At 33.5% G+C, this 12,870-nt stretch overlaps 1 protein-coding gene across 3 annotated transcripts in view; it reads left to right on the forward strand.

Annotated features, from left to right (window-relative positions):
* The window catches only part of KRAS (KRAS proto-oncogene, GTPase), a 50,762-nt gene that overhangs the window by 30,155 nt on the left and 7,737 nt on the right, over window positions 1-12,870 (forward strand). Inside the window, exons 5-6 of one of the 3 annotated variants that reach the window (XM_037845751.1) lie at window positions 9,008-9,123; window position 9,361. The exons of 1 other annotated variant lie outside the window; for it this stretch is intronic. In XM_037845751.1, the coding sequence (XP_037701679.1) occupies window positions 9,008-9,123; window position 9,361 (117 nt within the window). Of the gene's footprint in view, window positions 1-9,007; window positions 9,132-9,360; window positions 9,362-12,870 lie in introns of all 3 variants that reach the window. One more of the 3 variants, XM_037845750.1, reaches the window with a different exon arrangement.

The following is a 12,870-nucleotide window of genomic DNA, read 5'->3' on the forward strand; positions in this document are numbered from 1 at the left end:
TTTTGGCTCTTTCTTCCTTTTTAATATATGCGTTTAGTGCTATAAATTTCCCCCTTAGCACTGCTTTTGCTGCATCCCATAGGTTTTGGTATGTTGTGTTCTCATTTTCATTCGTCTCTATATATTTAGCAATTTCTCTTGCTATTTCTTCTTTAACCCACTGATTGTTTAGGAGTGTGTTGTTTAACCTCCAGGTATTTGTGAATTTTCTAAGTCTCTGATGGTTATTGACTTCTAATTGTATTCCATTGTGGTCAGAGAATGTGCTTTGAATAATTTCAATCTTTTTAAATTTATTGAGGCTTGTTTTATGTCCCAGCATATGATCTATTCTGGAGAAAGTTCCGTGAGCACTAGAAAAGTATGTGTATCCTGGTGATTTGGGATGTAATGTCCTGTAGATGTCTGTTAAATCTAATTCATTTATCAGATTGTTTAGGTTTTCAATTTCCTTATTGGTCTTCTGTCTGGTTGATCTATCTATAGGAGAGAGTGATGTGTTGAAGTCTCCCACAATTATTGTGGAAACATCAATTGCTTCCTTTAGTTTTGCCAATGTTTCTCTCATGTATTTTGTGGCACCTTGATTGGGTGCATAGACATTTACGATTGTTATTTCTTCTTGCTGAATTGCCCCTTTTATTAGTATGTAGTGGCCTTCTTTGTCTCTCAAAACATCCCTGCATTTGAAGTCTATTTTATCTGAGATTAATATTGCTACACCTGCTTTCTTTTGGCTGTAGCTTGCATGAAATATTTTTTTCCATCCTTTCACTTTCAGTTTCTTTGTGTCCCTGTGTCTAAGATGAGTCTCTTGTATGCAACATATTGATGGTTCATTTTTTTTGATCCATTCTGCGAATCTATATCTTTTAATTGGGGAGTTTAATCCATTTACATTCAACGTTAAAACCGTGAAGGCATTTCTTGAATCGGCCATCTTATCCTTTGGATTATGTTTGCCATATTTTTCCCTCTCTCTATTAATATCCTTTATTGTACCCATACCGAATCTCTTTAGTACTGAACCTTTCTCCAAGTCTCTCTGTCCTGTCTTTGTTTCTCTGTCTGTAGGGCTCTCTTTAGTATCTCCAGTAGGGCAGGTCTCTTGTTAGCAAATTCTCTCAGCATTTCTTTGTCTGTGAAAAATTTAAGCTCTCCCTCAAATTTGAAGGAGAGCTTTGCTGGATAAAGTATTCTTGGCTGGAAATTCCTCTCACTCAGAATTTTAAATATATCGTGCCACTGCCTTCTCGCCTCCATGGTGGCTGCTGAGTAGTCACTACTTATTCTTATGCTGTTTCCTTTGTATGTGGTGAATTGCTTTTCTCTTGCTGCTTTCAGAACTTGCTCCTTCTCTTCTATGTTTGACAGTGTGATCAGTATATGTCTCGGAGTGGGTTTTTTTGGATTTATTCTATTTGGAGTTCGCTGAGCATTTATGATTTGTGTATTTATGTTGTTTAGAAGATTTGGGAAGTTTTCCCCAACAATTTCTTTGAATACTCTTCCTAGACCTTTACCCTTTTCTTCCCCTTCTGGGACACCAATGAGTCTTATATTCGGACGTTTCATATTATCTATCGTATCCCTGAGGTCCATTTCGAGTTTTTCAATTTTTTTCCCCATTCTTTCTTTTATGCTTTCATTTTCCATTCTGTCATCTTCCAGGTCACTGATTCGTTGTTCAGCTTCCTCTAGTCTTGTACTATGAGTGTCCAGAATCTTTTTAATTTGGTCAACAGTTTCTTTAATTTCCATAAGATCATCCATTTTTTTATTTAGTCTTGCAATGTCTTCTTTATGCTCTTCTAGGGTCTTCTTGATTTCCTTCATATCCCGTACTTTGGTCTCATTGTTCATCTTTAGTTCTTTGAGGAGCTGCTCTAGGTGTGTCTCTTCTGGTCTTTTGATTTGGGTGCTTGGGCTTGGGTTATCCATATCGTCTGGTTTTTTCATATGCTTTACAATTTTCTGTTGTTTTTGGCCTCGTGGCATTTGCTGAACTTGATAGGGTTCTTTTAGGGTTTGTAGACCAGTTGAAGTCCTTATCTCTAATTTATCAGATCTACAGCTTCGTGGAGTACACTTTCTCTAACTAACCAGCAGGTGGCGTCCACGAGCCACCTGTTCTCCACAAGCCAGATCTCCCCTGCTTAGCCTTTTTGGTGAGTGGGGGAGTGAGTCTTGTGGGGCCCAATTGGTGTACCAAGCTTGCGTGTGTAGTTGGTGTTGCCTGCCCTGTATGTGGGGCGTGTTTCTGGGCAGTCGGGGATGGGGGGTGGCCCTAACAGTCAAATCTCCCTGATGACCGTAGAGTTTTAAAGCTACTGCAATAGTCTAATCCTTCAGTTCAGTCCTGCCACAGTTTGTCTCTGCCACTGACCCACAAGTCTTTGGTATTGGCGTATGGCTCCTGAGACTTGCAAGTGGGCCCCTCTTCCAGGCTGTGCACCCCGGGTCCTCTGTTGAGGGATGACTGTGCTATGTCACAGGTGAGTGCCGTCCCCCCAGGGCAGTTCTGGGCTGCTGGGCTGTGTTGGGAGGCTCCCAGTCTGCTCAAATGATGGCTGAATGGGGCTCTGTTAATTCACACTGCTCCCCCTTCCCAGCTCTGGGACATTCAGCTGAGGTTGCAGGGAAGGCTAATGTCCACGCCCAGTTTTGTGGTGTGTGCCTGTTATTTGAAGCACTTCCGTCACACTGGGTTGTCTGGGGCAGCTCTGGGCTATGGGGCTGGCGATGGGCAGGAGTGTTTCCTGTCCACCAGGATGGTGGCTGTGAGCGGACACCCCCCTTTTCTTGGGAAGTTGTGTTGTTTAGTGAATTTTCTCAGCCACTGGATTATTGCCTTTTGTCTCAGAGCTCTCTTAGTTCTGCTCTTGACTTGACGTGCCCAAATTTCAATTCTTTGAAGCTTTCTGTATTGAGCTTCTTAGAGTAATTGTTTTAGAAAAAGCAAAAAGGATTTAAAAAAAAAAAAACAAAAAAAAAAAAAACGGCCCTCCTCAGAGATCTAATGGGTTATTGAAATGCTAATAGCCAAAGCAACCAGGGCCATTAAGGAAAGGTGCCCAGGGCAGAGAGATCAGCCTTGCTTCGGGATTTGCATATGCGCCTCAAGGCCTGATCTCCGCCCTTCCCCTTTCTGTGTTCACCAGAACTCCAAAAATCCTCTGCTTTTATTTTGGAGTTTTTCGTGTTGTTTTTTTTCTATGCCTGTCTCCTCTCTGCTGGGCTGGCTGCTCTCAGAGTCTCTGGTGTCTGGTCTCAGTCTATCTATGGTTGGAGTTTGAATCAGTAGAATGAGTTTCCCATAAGAGCAGCCACTGCAATTCTCCCTTCTCCTTCCTGGAGCTGACAGCCCCTCCTCCCCAGGGACTGAGCCTGGCAGGGAGGGGCGCGGGTCCCCTGGCCGCAAAAACTTACAGATTTCGCTGATCTCAGCAGTTCCACGTTTTCATGAGTGTTGTATGAAGTATGCCCAAAGACAGATTGCTCTGTGGTGTCCAGTCCACGCAGTTCCTGGCTTTTTACCTACTTTCCTGGAGGAGTAACTAAAACATACAGCTCACCAGTCTGCCATCTTGCCCCCTAAGATTGTTTTTTACACTAAAAAATTTTAGTTTATATTTTACAAAGAAAAAACTTCAGAGTCTTTGCTTTGTGTTGTAGAGTATCCTAGTAGAGCAGTGATTGTCATACTTTAATATGCATATGAATCAACTGGGCTTCTTATTAAAATCCAGATACTAATTCAGTAGGTCTGAATTTAAATTTTAATATTCTGCATTTCTAACTGGCTCCAGGTGATGTTGGTTTTGGAACACGGACTCTGAATAAAAAGGCAGCACAGAACAATAAAAGGGAGTCTTGTTATACCCACAATGTAGATCTCCACTTCTTATTTGAAAAGCCTAAAATAGCTGTGTACTTTCCATGTTGTATGATTACTACCTCATAAGTACTAATTGATTCTTGCTATTTGACATTAATGCTTTAATACACTGTAGCAATCATAATTAATCAGAAAACTTCCTGGCTTCCTTTAAAAATAGATTTTTAGATTGTGTAATACTTTATGGTCTCCTGGGGTTTTCTGAAGTTATATGTATATACTCTATGATATGGAAATGGATTAATATAAAGAAATTTGCCTTATAGACATGTATGTGGATTGGAAATGGATTAATATAAAGAAATCTGCCTTATAAACATTTATGTGGATCAATATAATACTAAAAGAATTCTTGTACTTCTTAACTTTCTAGCATTCAGCCTTTCTTATATTTATAAACTGTTTTATTGATGTCTGTTATTTATGTTGCTAAACTATACCATAGATGTTTAATTTCTGATTTTTGATTTATTATTAAATGAAATTGTTGATTTGCTTAGAAATTAATTTGCCTTCAAAAAGTTTATTCAGCTTCCTCTGTTGAAATTAATCTATTCTCATGCTTTTAGAAGACTTTAAAGAGCTATTCTAAGTAGTTACAGAAATTATAAATGAAATTTATGAAATGTATAAATTTTAATAAATTTTAAGTCTCTGGTTCCACAAATAAATTTTGAAGCTCTGCTTTCTGCAGAGTATTTTATTTGAGATGGGTACCATCAGTAACTAGGTTTATTTATTTATTTGAACAAAATAAATGTCAATATCCTTGTATTGTATCAGCACCTACTTGTTTCATGCCCTTATTTTTGGTCTTGATCATGAACCTAAAATACAAAAAGAATTATATTCAGGTAGTATTAGAACATTCATTTAGAAGTTCTATAGATATATCAGGGGCTGGCAGACATTTTATGTAAAGAGCAAGATAGTAAATATTTTAGGCTTTGCAGGCCACTAGCATATCTCTTCTGTATTTTTATTTTCTTCTTAATTTTTTTTTAATAACCCTGTAAAAATGCAAAAACTATTCTTGCTTGTGGACAGTACAAAAATAGGCTATGTCTGCATATGCATTTGGCCTGTGAGTTGTAGTTGCTGATTCCTGATTCTGTTGGGAACTTGACAGTGTTTGATTAGATGGTGGAAGTTAGATCAGAGTTTTGACTTAAATTTTACAGACTAACATAGGCATTTTAAAGTAAAAATTCTTTATTCTGTGAAAGAGAAATAGGAATTTTACTCTAGTACTTTGTAAGATAAGGACTGCAGAATATATATTTTACTAACTTGATTACTTTGTAATCTTAAAAAGTCCATTATATGGCCAGGATATAATGAATTATATATTCTTTACAATCATTTTAGTCCACATCTAAAAGGCCAAAGTTGTTTTTATTTTCTGCTATTTGCTGTATGTGGTCCTGTGCTTCTAATGTATAAGGACTGCTACGTATTTCACATTTATCTGGGTGTGTAGTAATTGACAGATTTTTCTGGCCCCTTAGGTCAGTGCATGGCAATGTTGGCAAAAGCTGTTGAAACTGAAACAGTGACACCATGAGAATCAGCTGTGAATTTTCCATTCTGCTAAAAAATGTGGGGAAGGATTCAGCTTTTTTGATTTCTGTGGGTCTCAATTTGGGCATCATGTGAAAATTTTATGAATTTATAAATGCTGAGTGATTAATTCCTTGGTTTTGTTGTTAGTTTCTCTACTTAAAATTAGTTGTTAGAAGACCTCAAATTAAAGAAAGTTTCTGATCAAATTATTTTAACAGAGCAAAACAAAAAACCACCTTATGTGCCATATTTCTACATTTAATAGTAGTTGAATTTGTATACATGAGATCAATATTTTGAACTTTGGCTTTTTATGAGTTAAAAACCAATGAGACAAAATAATTACTGAGCATTTGCTGTGCACCATGCATAGCTTCCCAAGTGATGGCATTGATTCATTTCAATAATACACCACATGGGTTATCCTTTTATAAGGTTTCTTGAGAAATCCAGGGATGCAAAGTTGGCTTTTAGAATCTGTCTTGTTCTTCCCATTTCCTCACCTCAAGAAAACTGGTATTCTTGCATCTATATATAGTTGGGGCATTTGATGTGTTATTTCCTTGAAAGAATTTGCAAGAATTTTTGCAGATATTAATCCCTTCAGCAGGAACAAATAATTGTTTAAAATGAAATCTCTTAGTGAAAGCATTATAGGCACCAGGACATGGAATGATGCTATTTGTTAACAGTTTATCCAGTAAGGAGTGTTCTATTTCCATAGTTTCATAAATATATTGTCAGATATTACTTGAGCTGAAAATATTGTCAAATCTCTTGGTTTTAAAAATATATATTTAAACTTGTGCACTTTTTTTCCTACATAAATATTTTCAGTTCTTAAAGTTTAATAAATGACATTTGAAAATGAGTAAATGTAGCAACAAGCCACATTCTTAAAAATAAATCATTGAATGCCAGTTAAGATCTTAATGAGTAGCTATAGTGGCTATTAAATATCTGTTTTGGCTATACTTGGTTTTTAAAAATTGCCTACAAACTTTTTAATTGAAACTGTTGTTATTTCATAGGTGTATACTATATTTAGTTTCCTAAAATAAGAGCCAGTGCAGTGATTTAAGGGGCACACAAGGATAAATAAGGATGATCTCATGTTCTCTTGATGTCAGTCCAAGTTTTAAAGCACATTATCAAGAAATAAGAACTAATTTAACTTTGAGAAAATATGGTAAATAGCTGGCTCTTCAAAATCTAAATTTCGTATTAGTAAAATTAAGAAATGGAAAAAGTCACCATGGAATAACCATTCTCTGTTAATTATCTTAACCATTGAGGTCCTAAACACTGAATTCTTGGTGGTGGGTAGCAATCTCTTCTTAATTACTGGCTTCCAGTTCTCTCTCTGCATTGCTGGTGATCGGGATGCTCACACTTAGATGCATTCAAATTGATTTTAGAAATAAATTGCCATCAAAATTTGAATTAAATTGTTAAATTACTAGAGGACCAGTACCCTGTTTTTTCACCCTCGTATGTTTTGATACTTCACACTGACCTTATGTCTTAAAAAAAAAGGAATAAAAGTGTACATTCTTAAAAAATTTAAGAAAATATGAGCTTTTACCTGGTTTTATTTCTGTATATGTTTTTAACTTCTTGCATTGATATTCAAATTGAAAGGACTCATTTGTGAACATGCCAGCTCATACTTTATAAAATGATTAATTATCTTGTATAATAATGAAAATGTCTAAAATACAATTTTTGTTCAGGGACTTAGGGATAAAAATAATCCCTTTCCTCTTGAGAATTAATGATAAATATAAACTATTAAAAAACTATAGATAGGTACAAGTGGGGATCTAATAAGTACCAGCATACTTAATGATTTCAGAAAATGGCCAGAAATTTTTATTTTTGGCTGGCTTAGGTAGCTAGTTCATTAAATAGATTACATTAAAAATAAGATACAAATTTTCTTGGGCTATAGTGATTTTTGTTATTATATAGTTGAATAGAAATATATCTCTGCATGATATATGTTAGTAACTTAAGATATAACCCTAATCAACACATTAAATTCCTGATGCTTAACTGAAACTTAATTTTATGAATCTTATATCAAGGTTTTATTTTAAAGGTAAATTACTGAACTTATACTGAAGCAGTTCTTAATATACTCTTGGGATTTGTAAAAATTAGTATACCCTAAAGTATTGAGGTGGTATCTTGTGGGTTATTTTTTTTTAATTGTTCTAGGAAATAGATGTGGGAATGACTTTTGCATGCAAAAATTAACCCTAGCTATTGGCTTATTGAGTTAATATTTAAAGGGCTGATTCTCTGTGCCTGACTGAATTTAAAACTACAAATCATACTTTTGACATATATTAGTTTTTTAAGTGCTGGGTGCATTTTGCCACATTTGGTGCAATAGAAAGATGGTGTTACTAATCCCAGAGAGTTAAAATATGCCAATCCCCAATGTAATTCATTCTTAAAATTAAAATTAGAACAGAATAAGCTTAAAATTAAACATGCATGAATGAACACACATTTTACATCTTTTGTTAATTTGTATTAAATGTAGATTAATATTTCTATACATTCTCCTTTAGCTGTAAGCTTCTAGTTTGGTGGTATTTTTCTTGACAAGCTGAGAGTCCACTTAACCAAGCACTTTCTCTCCTTTGGCTACTGCCTAATGTTGGGGGCTGGAAAAGACGTTGAAAACTTTGTTGATCTTCATATGGCCATATATGATTATGTTTGTCATAGCTTTCTTACATAGCATTAAACAGGAGAAATTCTGTTTGCTCCTTTAGGATATTTAAATTAGAATAGAAAGTTAGGAAGCCAGTATGATTGGATACTATTCTAAAAATTATTTTTAAGACTTGTAGTAAGGATACAAAATGCATTGCTGCCATTTTGTGTGTATGTGTTTTAAACAGTTCTTGATGTTTTCATATTATGGTAAACAGCCCTCATTTAAGATTTTTGTTTAAAAATTTTAGTATCCATCTATAAAAGCCCAAAGCTCTATTGACTAGATTCCAGTCTTCTGACCCAGTTTTATTTTGAGATAATTTTTGTATTGTTTTGAACAAAAGTTGTACATCCCCTTTTGTACCATTTTTATCTCCATGCAGGATAGGGGAGAGAATCAATGGTACATAAATCACCTATTTTCCCCAAGTGAAAGAAATAATTTAAAACTGTCTTCAGTTTAAACTTTAATTCCATGACTAGCTAAGTAGAATTATTGCATTAATTGGAGACAACACAGATGTAATACATGTATTTCGGTTTTTCATAATTCCCCCCTAATTCCTAAATTAAGAAATCTTTTTAAATCCTAATTCCATTAAAAAACAAAACTGACTTTTAGAACAAATCAGGATTCTCATCCATATTTAAAAATTGCATCCTCAACCTAACATTATTCAAACAATCTGATGTCTTAAAAAAAAGAAAGAACTCAGGTAAAGCTCATAATTTCAGACTTTTTGCACATGGCTGTCCCAATAAATCATGCTAACTAGTGAAACAGACCTTTTAAAGAAGTTGTGTTTTACAATGCAGAGAGTGGAGGATGCTTTTTATACATTGGTGAGAGAGATCCGACAATACAGATTGAAAAAAATCAGCAAAGAAGAAAAGACTCCTGGCTGTGTGAAAATTAAAAAATGCATTGTAATGTAATATGGTAAGTTCAGCATATTAATTTTAGCAGAAAGCAGATGTGTTTCAAAGGTAAAGTAAAGTAGCAATCATTTTGGAACTATTTAGGTATGGCATTCTAATTTGAAGTCTTAAAAAATAAGAAACCTGTAGTTTGTTCCCATAATTAGTTATTTATTTTGAATCTCTTGGATGTTAATTATAATTGAGAGAGTTTTGACAGCTATAGGTAGACTAATCTATATTCATAATAGGGTCTAAAGATTTAATTAGTCTTAAGCAAGTGGAACATTTGGTAACTGATATTTATCTTTATTTTTAAGGGAAATCAGACCCAAGTGTTGAGATAATCAGCAGCTTTTGATTTTTTTTTTTTTTTTTTTTTTTAAGGAAGAGACTGAAATATAGGAAACAGAATAAAGTAGTAAGGTATATGGCCCAGGAAGGTGGGAAAGGGCCACTGTTATATATTTTTCTTTTGGACATTCCATAAGCAAATAGCTGTTCTTTTTGGCATAGACATCCACTTTTTTACCTGTGAGAAACCTAGGAGTCTAAGAATGATTCCTTCCTCCCTTGGAAGCAACTACAAATTGCCTTGGTGTTACAGTCCTATTACATTCTGTCTTTTATTACATTATTGGTTCAGGCCCCTATCATTTCTTACTGGGACTATTTTAACCTCATATTTGGTTTACCTGTTGCCACCATCATTCACTGTGAAACCAGAGAGAAGTGCTTACATGTCATTCTACTATCTTTAAATGCAGCCACTGACTTCCTGTTACCTAGGGAATGAAATCTATGTCATATATGAACTTACCACCTTCCTATCTTTCCTGCCTTTTTTGGCCTTTTATCTAAAACTCCTTGTTATTTTCAGAAAATTTTTTGTCCTTATATAAATAAAAACTGCATTGTTTCTTACTGTACCTTGAGTCTTGGCTCATACCATTGCTTTAGTTTAGAATGCCAATAATCTCATCCCCTAGTCCTATATTATATATGTATATAATAATAATACATCACTAGCTACCCATGATGTTCCTATCTCCTATTCTCTAAGAATCTTTCTTTAAACCCTTTTGCTGGGCATTGTGCCCCTCCTATGTATTCCCAATAAACTCTGTTCTTAACTATTGTGCACATACCATGTTATATTGAAATGACCTCTTTTATGTTTGATTCCTACATTAGACAGAGAGCAGAAAGCATATATTTTTAATCTATACATCCACATTGCTTAGCAAAAGTTCCCATCCCATAGTAACTGCCCAGTAAAAGCTTATTGTGTAGAAGCTCTCAATTTCCTTTCTAAATCAACCCATATTAAATTGTCTGGCTCACAAAATACTTCATTCAATAGATACCATGAAGGTCATGCTAGAGCTTAAGATTTTGATGCATATTGTTTAATATCGTATTCTGTGAGAACATGAAATAAAATTAGAATTTTCAGGCTACTAGGATATCTTTATTATACTTATTAAAGTAAGAGTTGGTATTCTTTATTAGATGAATTTAAGGCTTGAAATAATGTATCTCTCCAAAGTATAAAATATACATCTGAATAGTAGTCTCAGTCCCAGAAGATATTATGTGGTATACCAATCTACTAAACTCAGAAGAAGAAATAAAGCATGACTGACATTACTTTTCATTAAGATTAATGAACCCTTAATATGTTTTGAGGATCACCATGTAAAGCAGTATTTTTTAAATTTGGAGTCTGTGGTTAAATTTAACATAAACTTTGAAAAGTTAGACTTTTTAAGTAATAGTGACCATGACCAGATTTAACTTGTTTTAACTTTTTATTTTTTCTTTCTATTCTTTCACTATTGGATGATTTTAAAAGTAGAACTATTTAGAATAGAATAAAATCTATTTTGTGCTTCAATTTTCATTTAAAATAAAGGTTAAGTATAATGTACTATTTTTAAATTTCTAATTTGTGCAAACTGTATTTGCATAGTGACTGTATTCTGCGAATGTCAGATTGTTGGACATTAATTGAATACTTGTTTTTTCAGGGGACATGGATAGCATTTGTAAAAAGAAAAAGTATACTTTAAAATTACATTTAAATTTAAAATATTTTACAAAATTAATTTCGTAATAATTAATACAAACAAATTAGTTTTCCTTAGTCCTAAAAGGAATGGGTTTAAATTAAATAATTACTGGACTACTACTTTTGTCTTTTACATGCATTCATGAGAATGACTTGTTCCCATTTGAAGAAAAGTAATTAGCTGCACTTTTTAGGCTAATTGTGACAATTCCCTAATCACTGAAATTATTTAATAGGATTATGTAGAAAGTGTTCAGTGCAACATGAGCCTGAAGTATTTGTTAGAATCTTAGAAGAGAGTAATATTACCAAATTCTAGCTTTAGAGTTATTGTCTCTTAAATACTTGTATATTGTTTTCCTCTTAGAATGTGCTTTCTCTATATCTATTTCATGATTTTTTATTTTATCTGCCTCACCATTTTAGTACCATTGACATTTTTATTATAAAAGCAGTTCAAATGGAGTAGACTACATTAAGGATCTGTGTTGAAAAGGAATTCCTGAAGAGCAGGAAAGTTGGATTAGATGCTCTTTTAAGATTCTATCCCATTCTCAGGGTTTATGATTCTAAATTAGTCAAGTGTTGGTGAGCTGTAGAATAATTATTCTTTATTATTATATCATTGGACATTTTCCCCCTCCCTGTGTGTTAAGGAGGTTAGCATAAAGCCATATATATAAAATATATAATATACATAATATATATAATATACATATAATATATAATATACATTATATATAATATAATATATACATAATATATACTTATATAATATATATATATATATAAAGTGCCAATGGTAGAACCTTGATTGTATTGCTTATTAGTTCTGTTATTATTACTTACTTTTCCTTCTTTGGGAGAAACAAAACTGTATGTTTTGTATCAGTAATGATATCAGAAAGTAGGGAACATCAGTGAGTATAGTTTGGGGACTTTATTCACTAATATTCACATCAGTAATGCTGGTTTTCATCTTCAACTATTTGTTTAAATGTTGGGAAGCCTCTCATTCCCTCTCTGTTTACTTCTTTAAAATATTGGATAAGGCTTTTTTACTACTAAATTCACAGTTTGTGAAAATTAGCTAAATATAACTTGAAAGAAAATGCCTTGAATTAATTTTGTTACTATTTTGAAATATTAATTTTGGGAGGTGTTAGTGATACAATAAAGGAGAAGTTAGATCACTGTTAAATTTTTTAAATTATAAGTTATTTTCAAGATCGTATACTTTAATGATTGTCTTTATATGAATATTCAACAGAGGTAATTACAATTAGTAAAAACCAAATTTTTCATTGTTCCTAAAGTGGCTTGATTTATTTGTTGGGTTTTTGTTCCTAACTCTCCCTCTAGTGTCTAGATTTGGAAGCATTATCAAGTTTTCTTTTTATAGTTACTCCTCAGTGAACAGATTTTAAAATACATAGAGATCTTTTTTTATTATTATTTTGCTTTTACTTTTTTTCACTTGCTTTTTAACAGCAACATGACAAAAATTGATTTGTGTAAGGATCTTTTACAATTTAAGTATTGTAGGGTTGAAAATCTATCCTGTTACTCCTTTCAGAGTGCCATTTTTTGGTTGTGGATTGTTATTAAGTTAAAAATCATTTTTACTTGAAATTACTTTAGCCTTAACTGATTTAGATGTCTTGGCTTTGAACCCAAACAGATGTAAAAC

The sequence above is a fragment of the Choloepus didactylus genome, chromosome 8 (genome assembly GCF_015220235.1).
Source record: "Choloepus didactylus isolate mChoDid1 chromosome 8, mChoDid1.pri, whole genome shotgun sequence".
NCBI classification, from domain to species: Eukaryota; Metazoa; Chordata; class Mammalia; order Pilosa; family Megalonychidae; genus Choloepus; species Choloepus didactylus.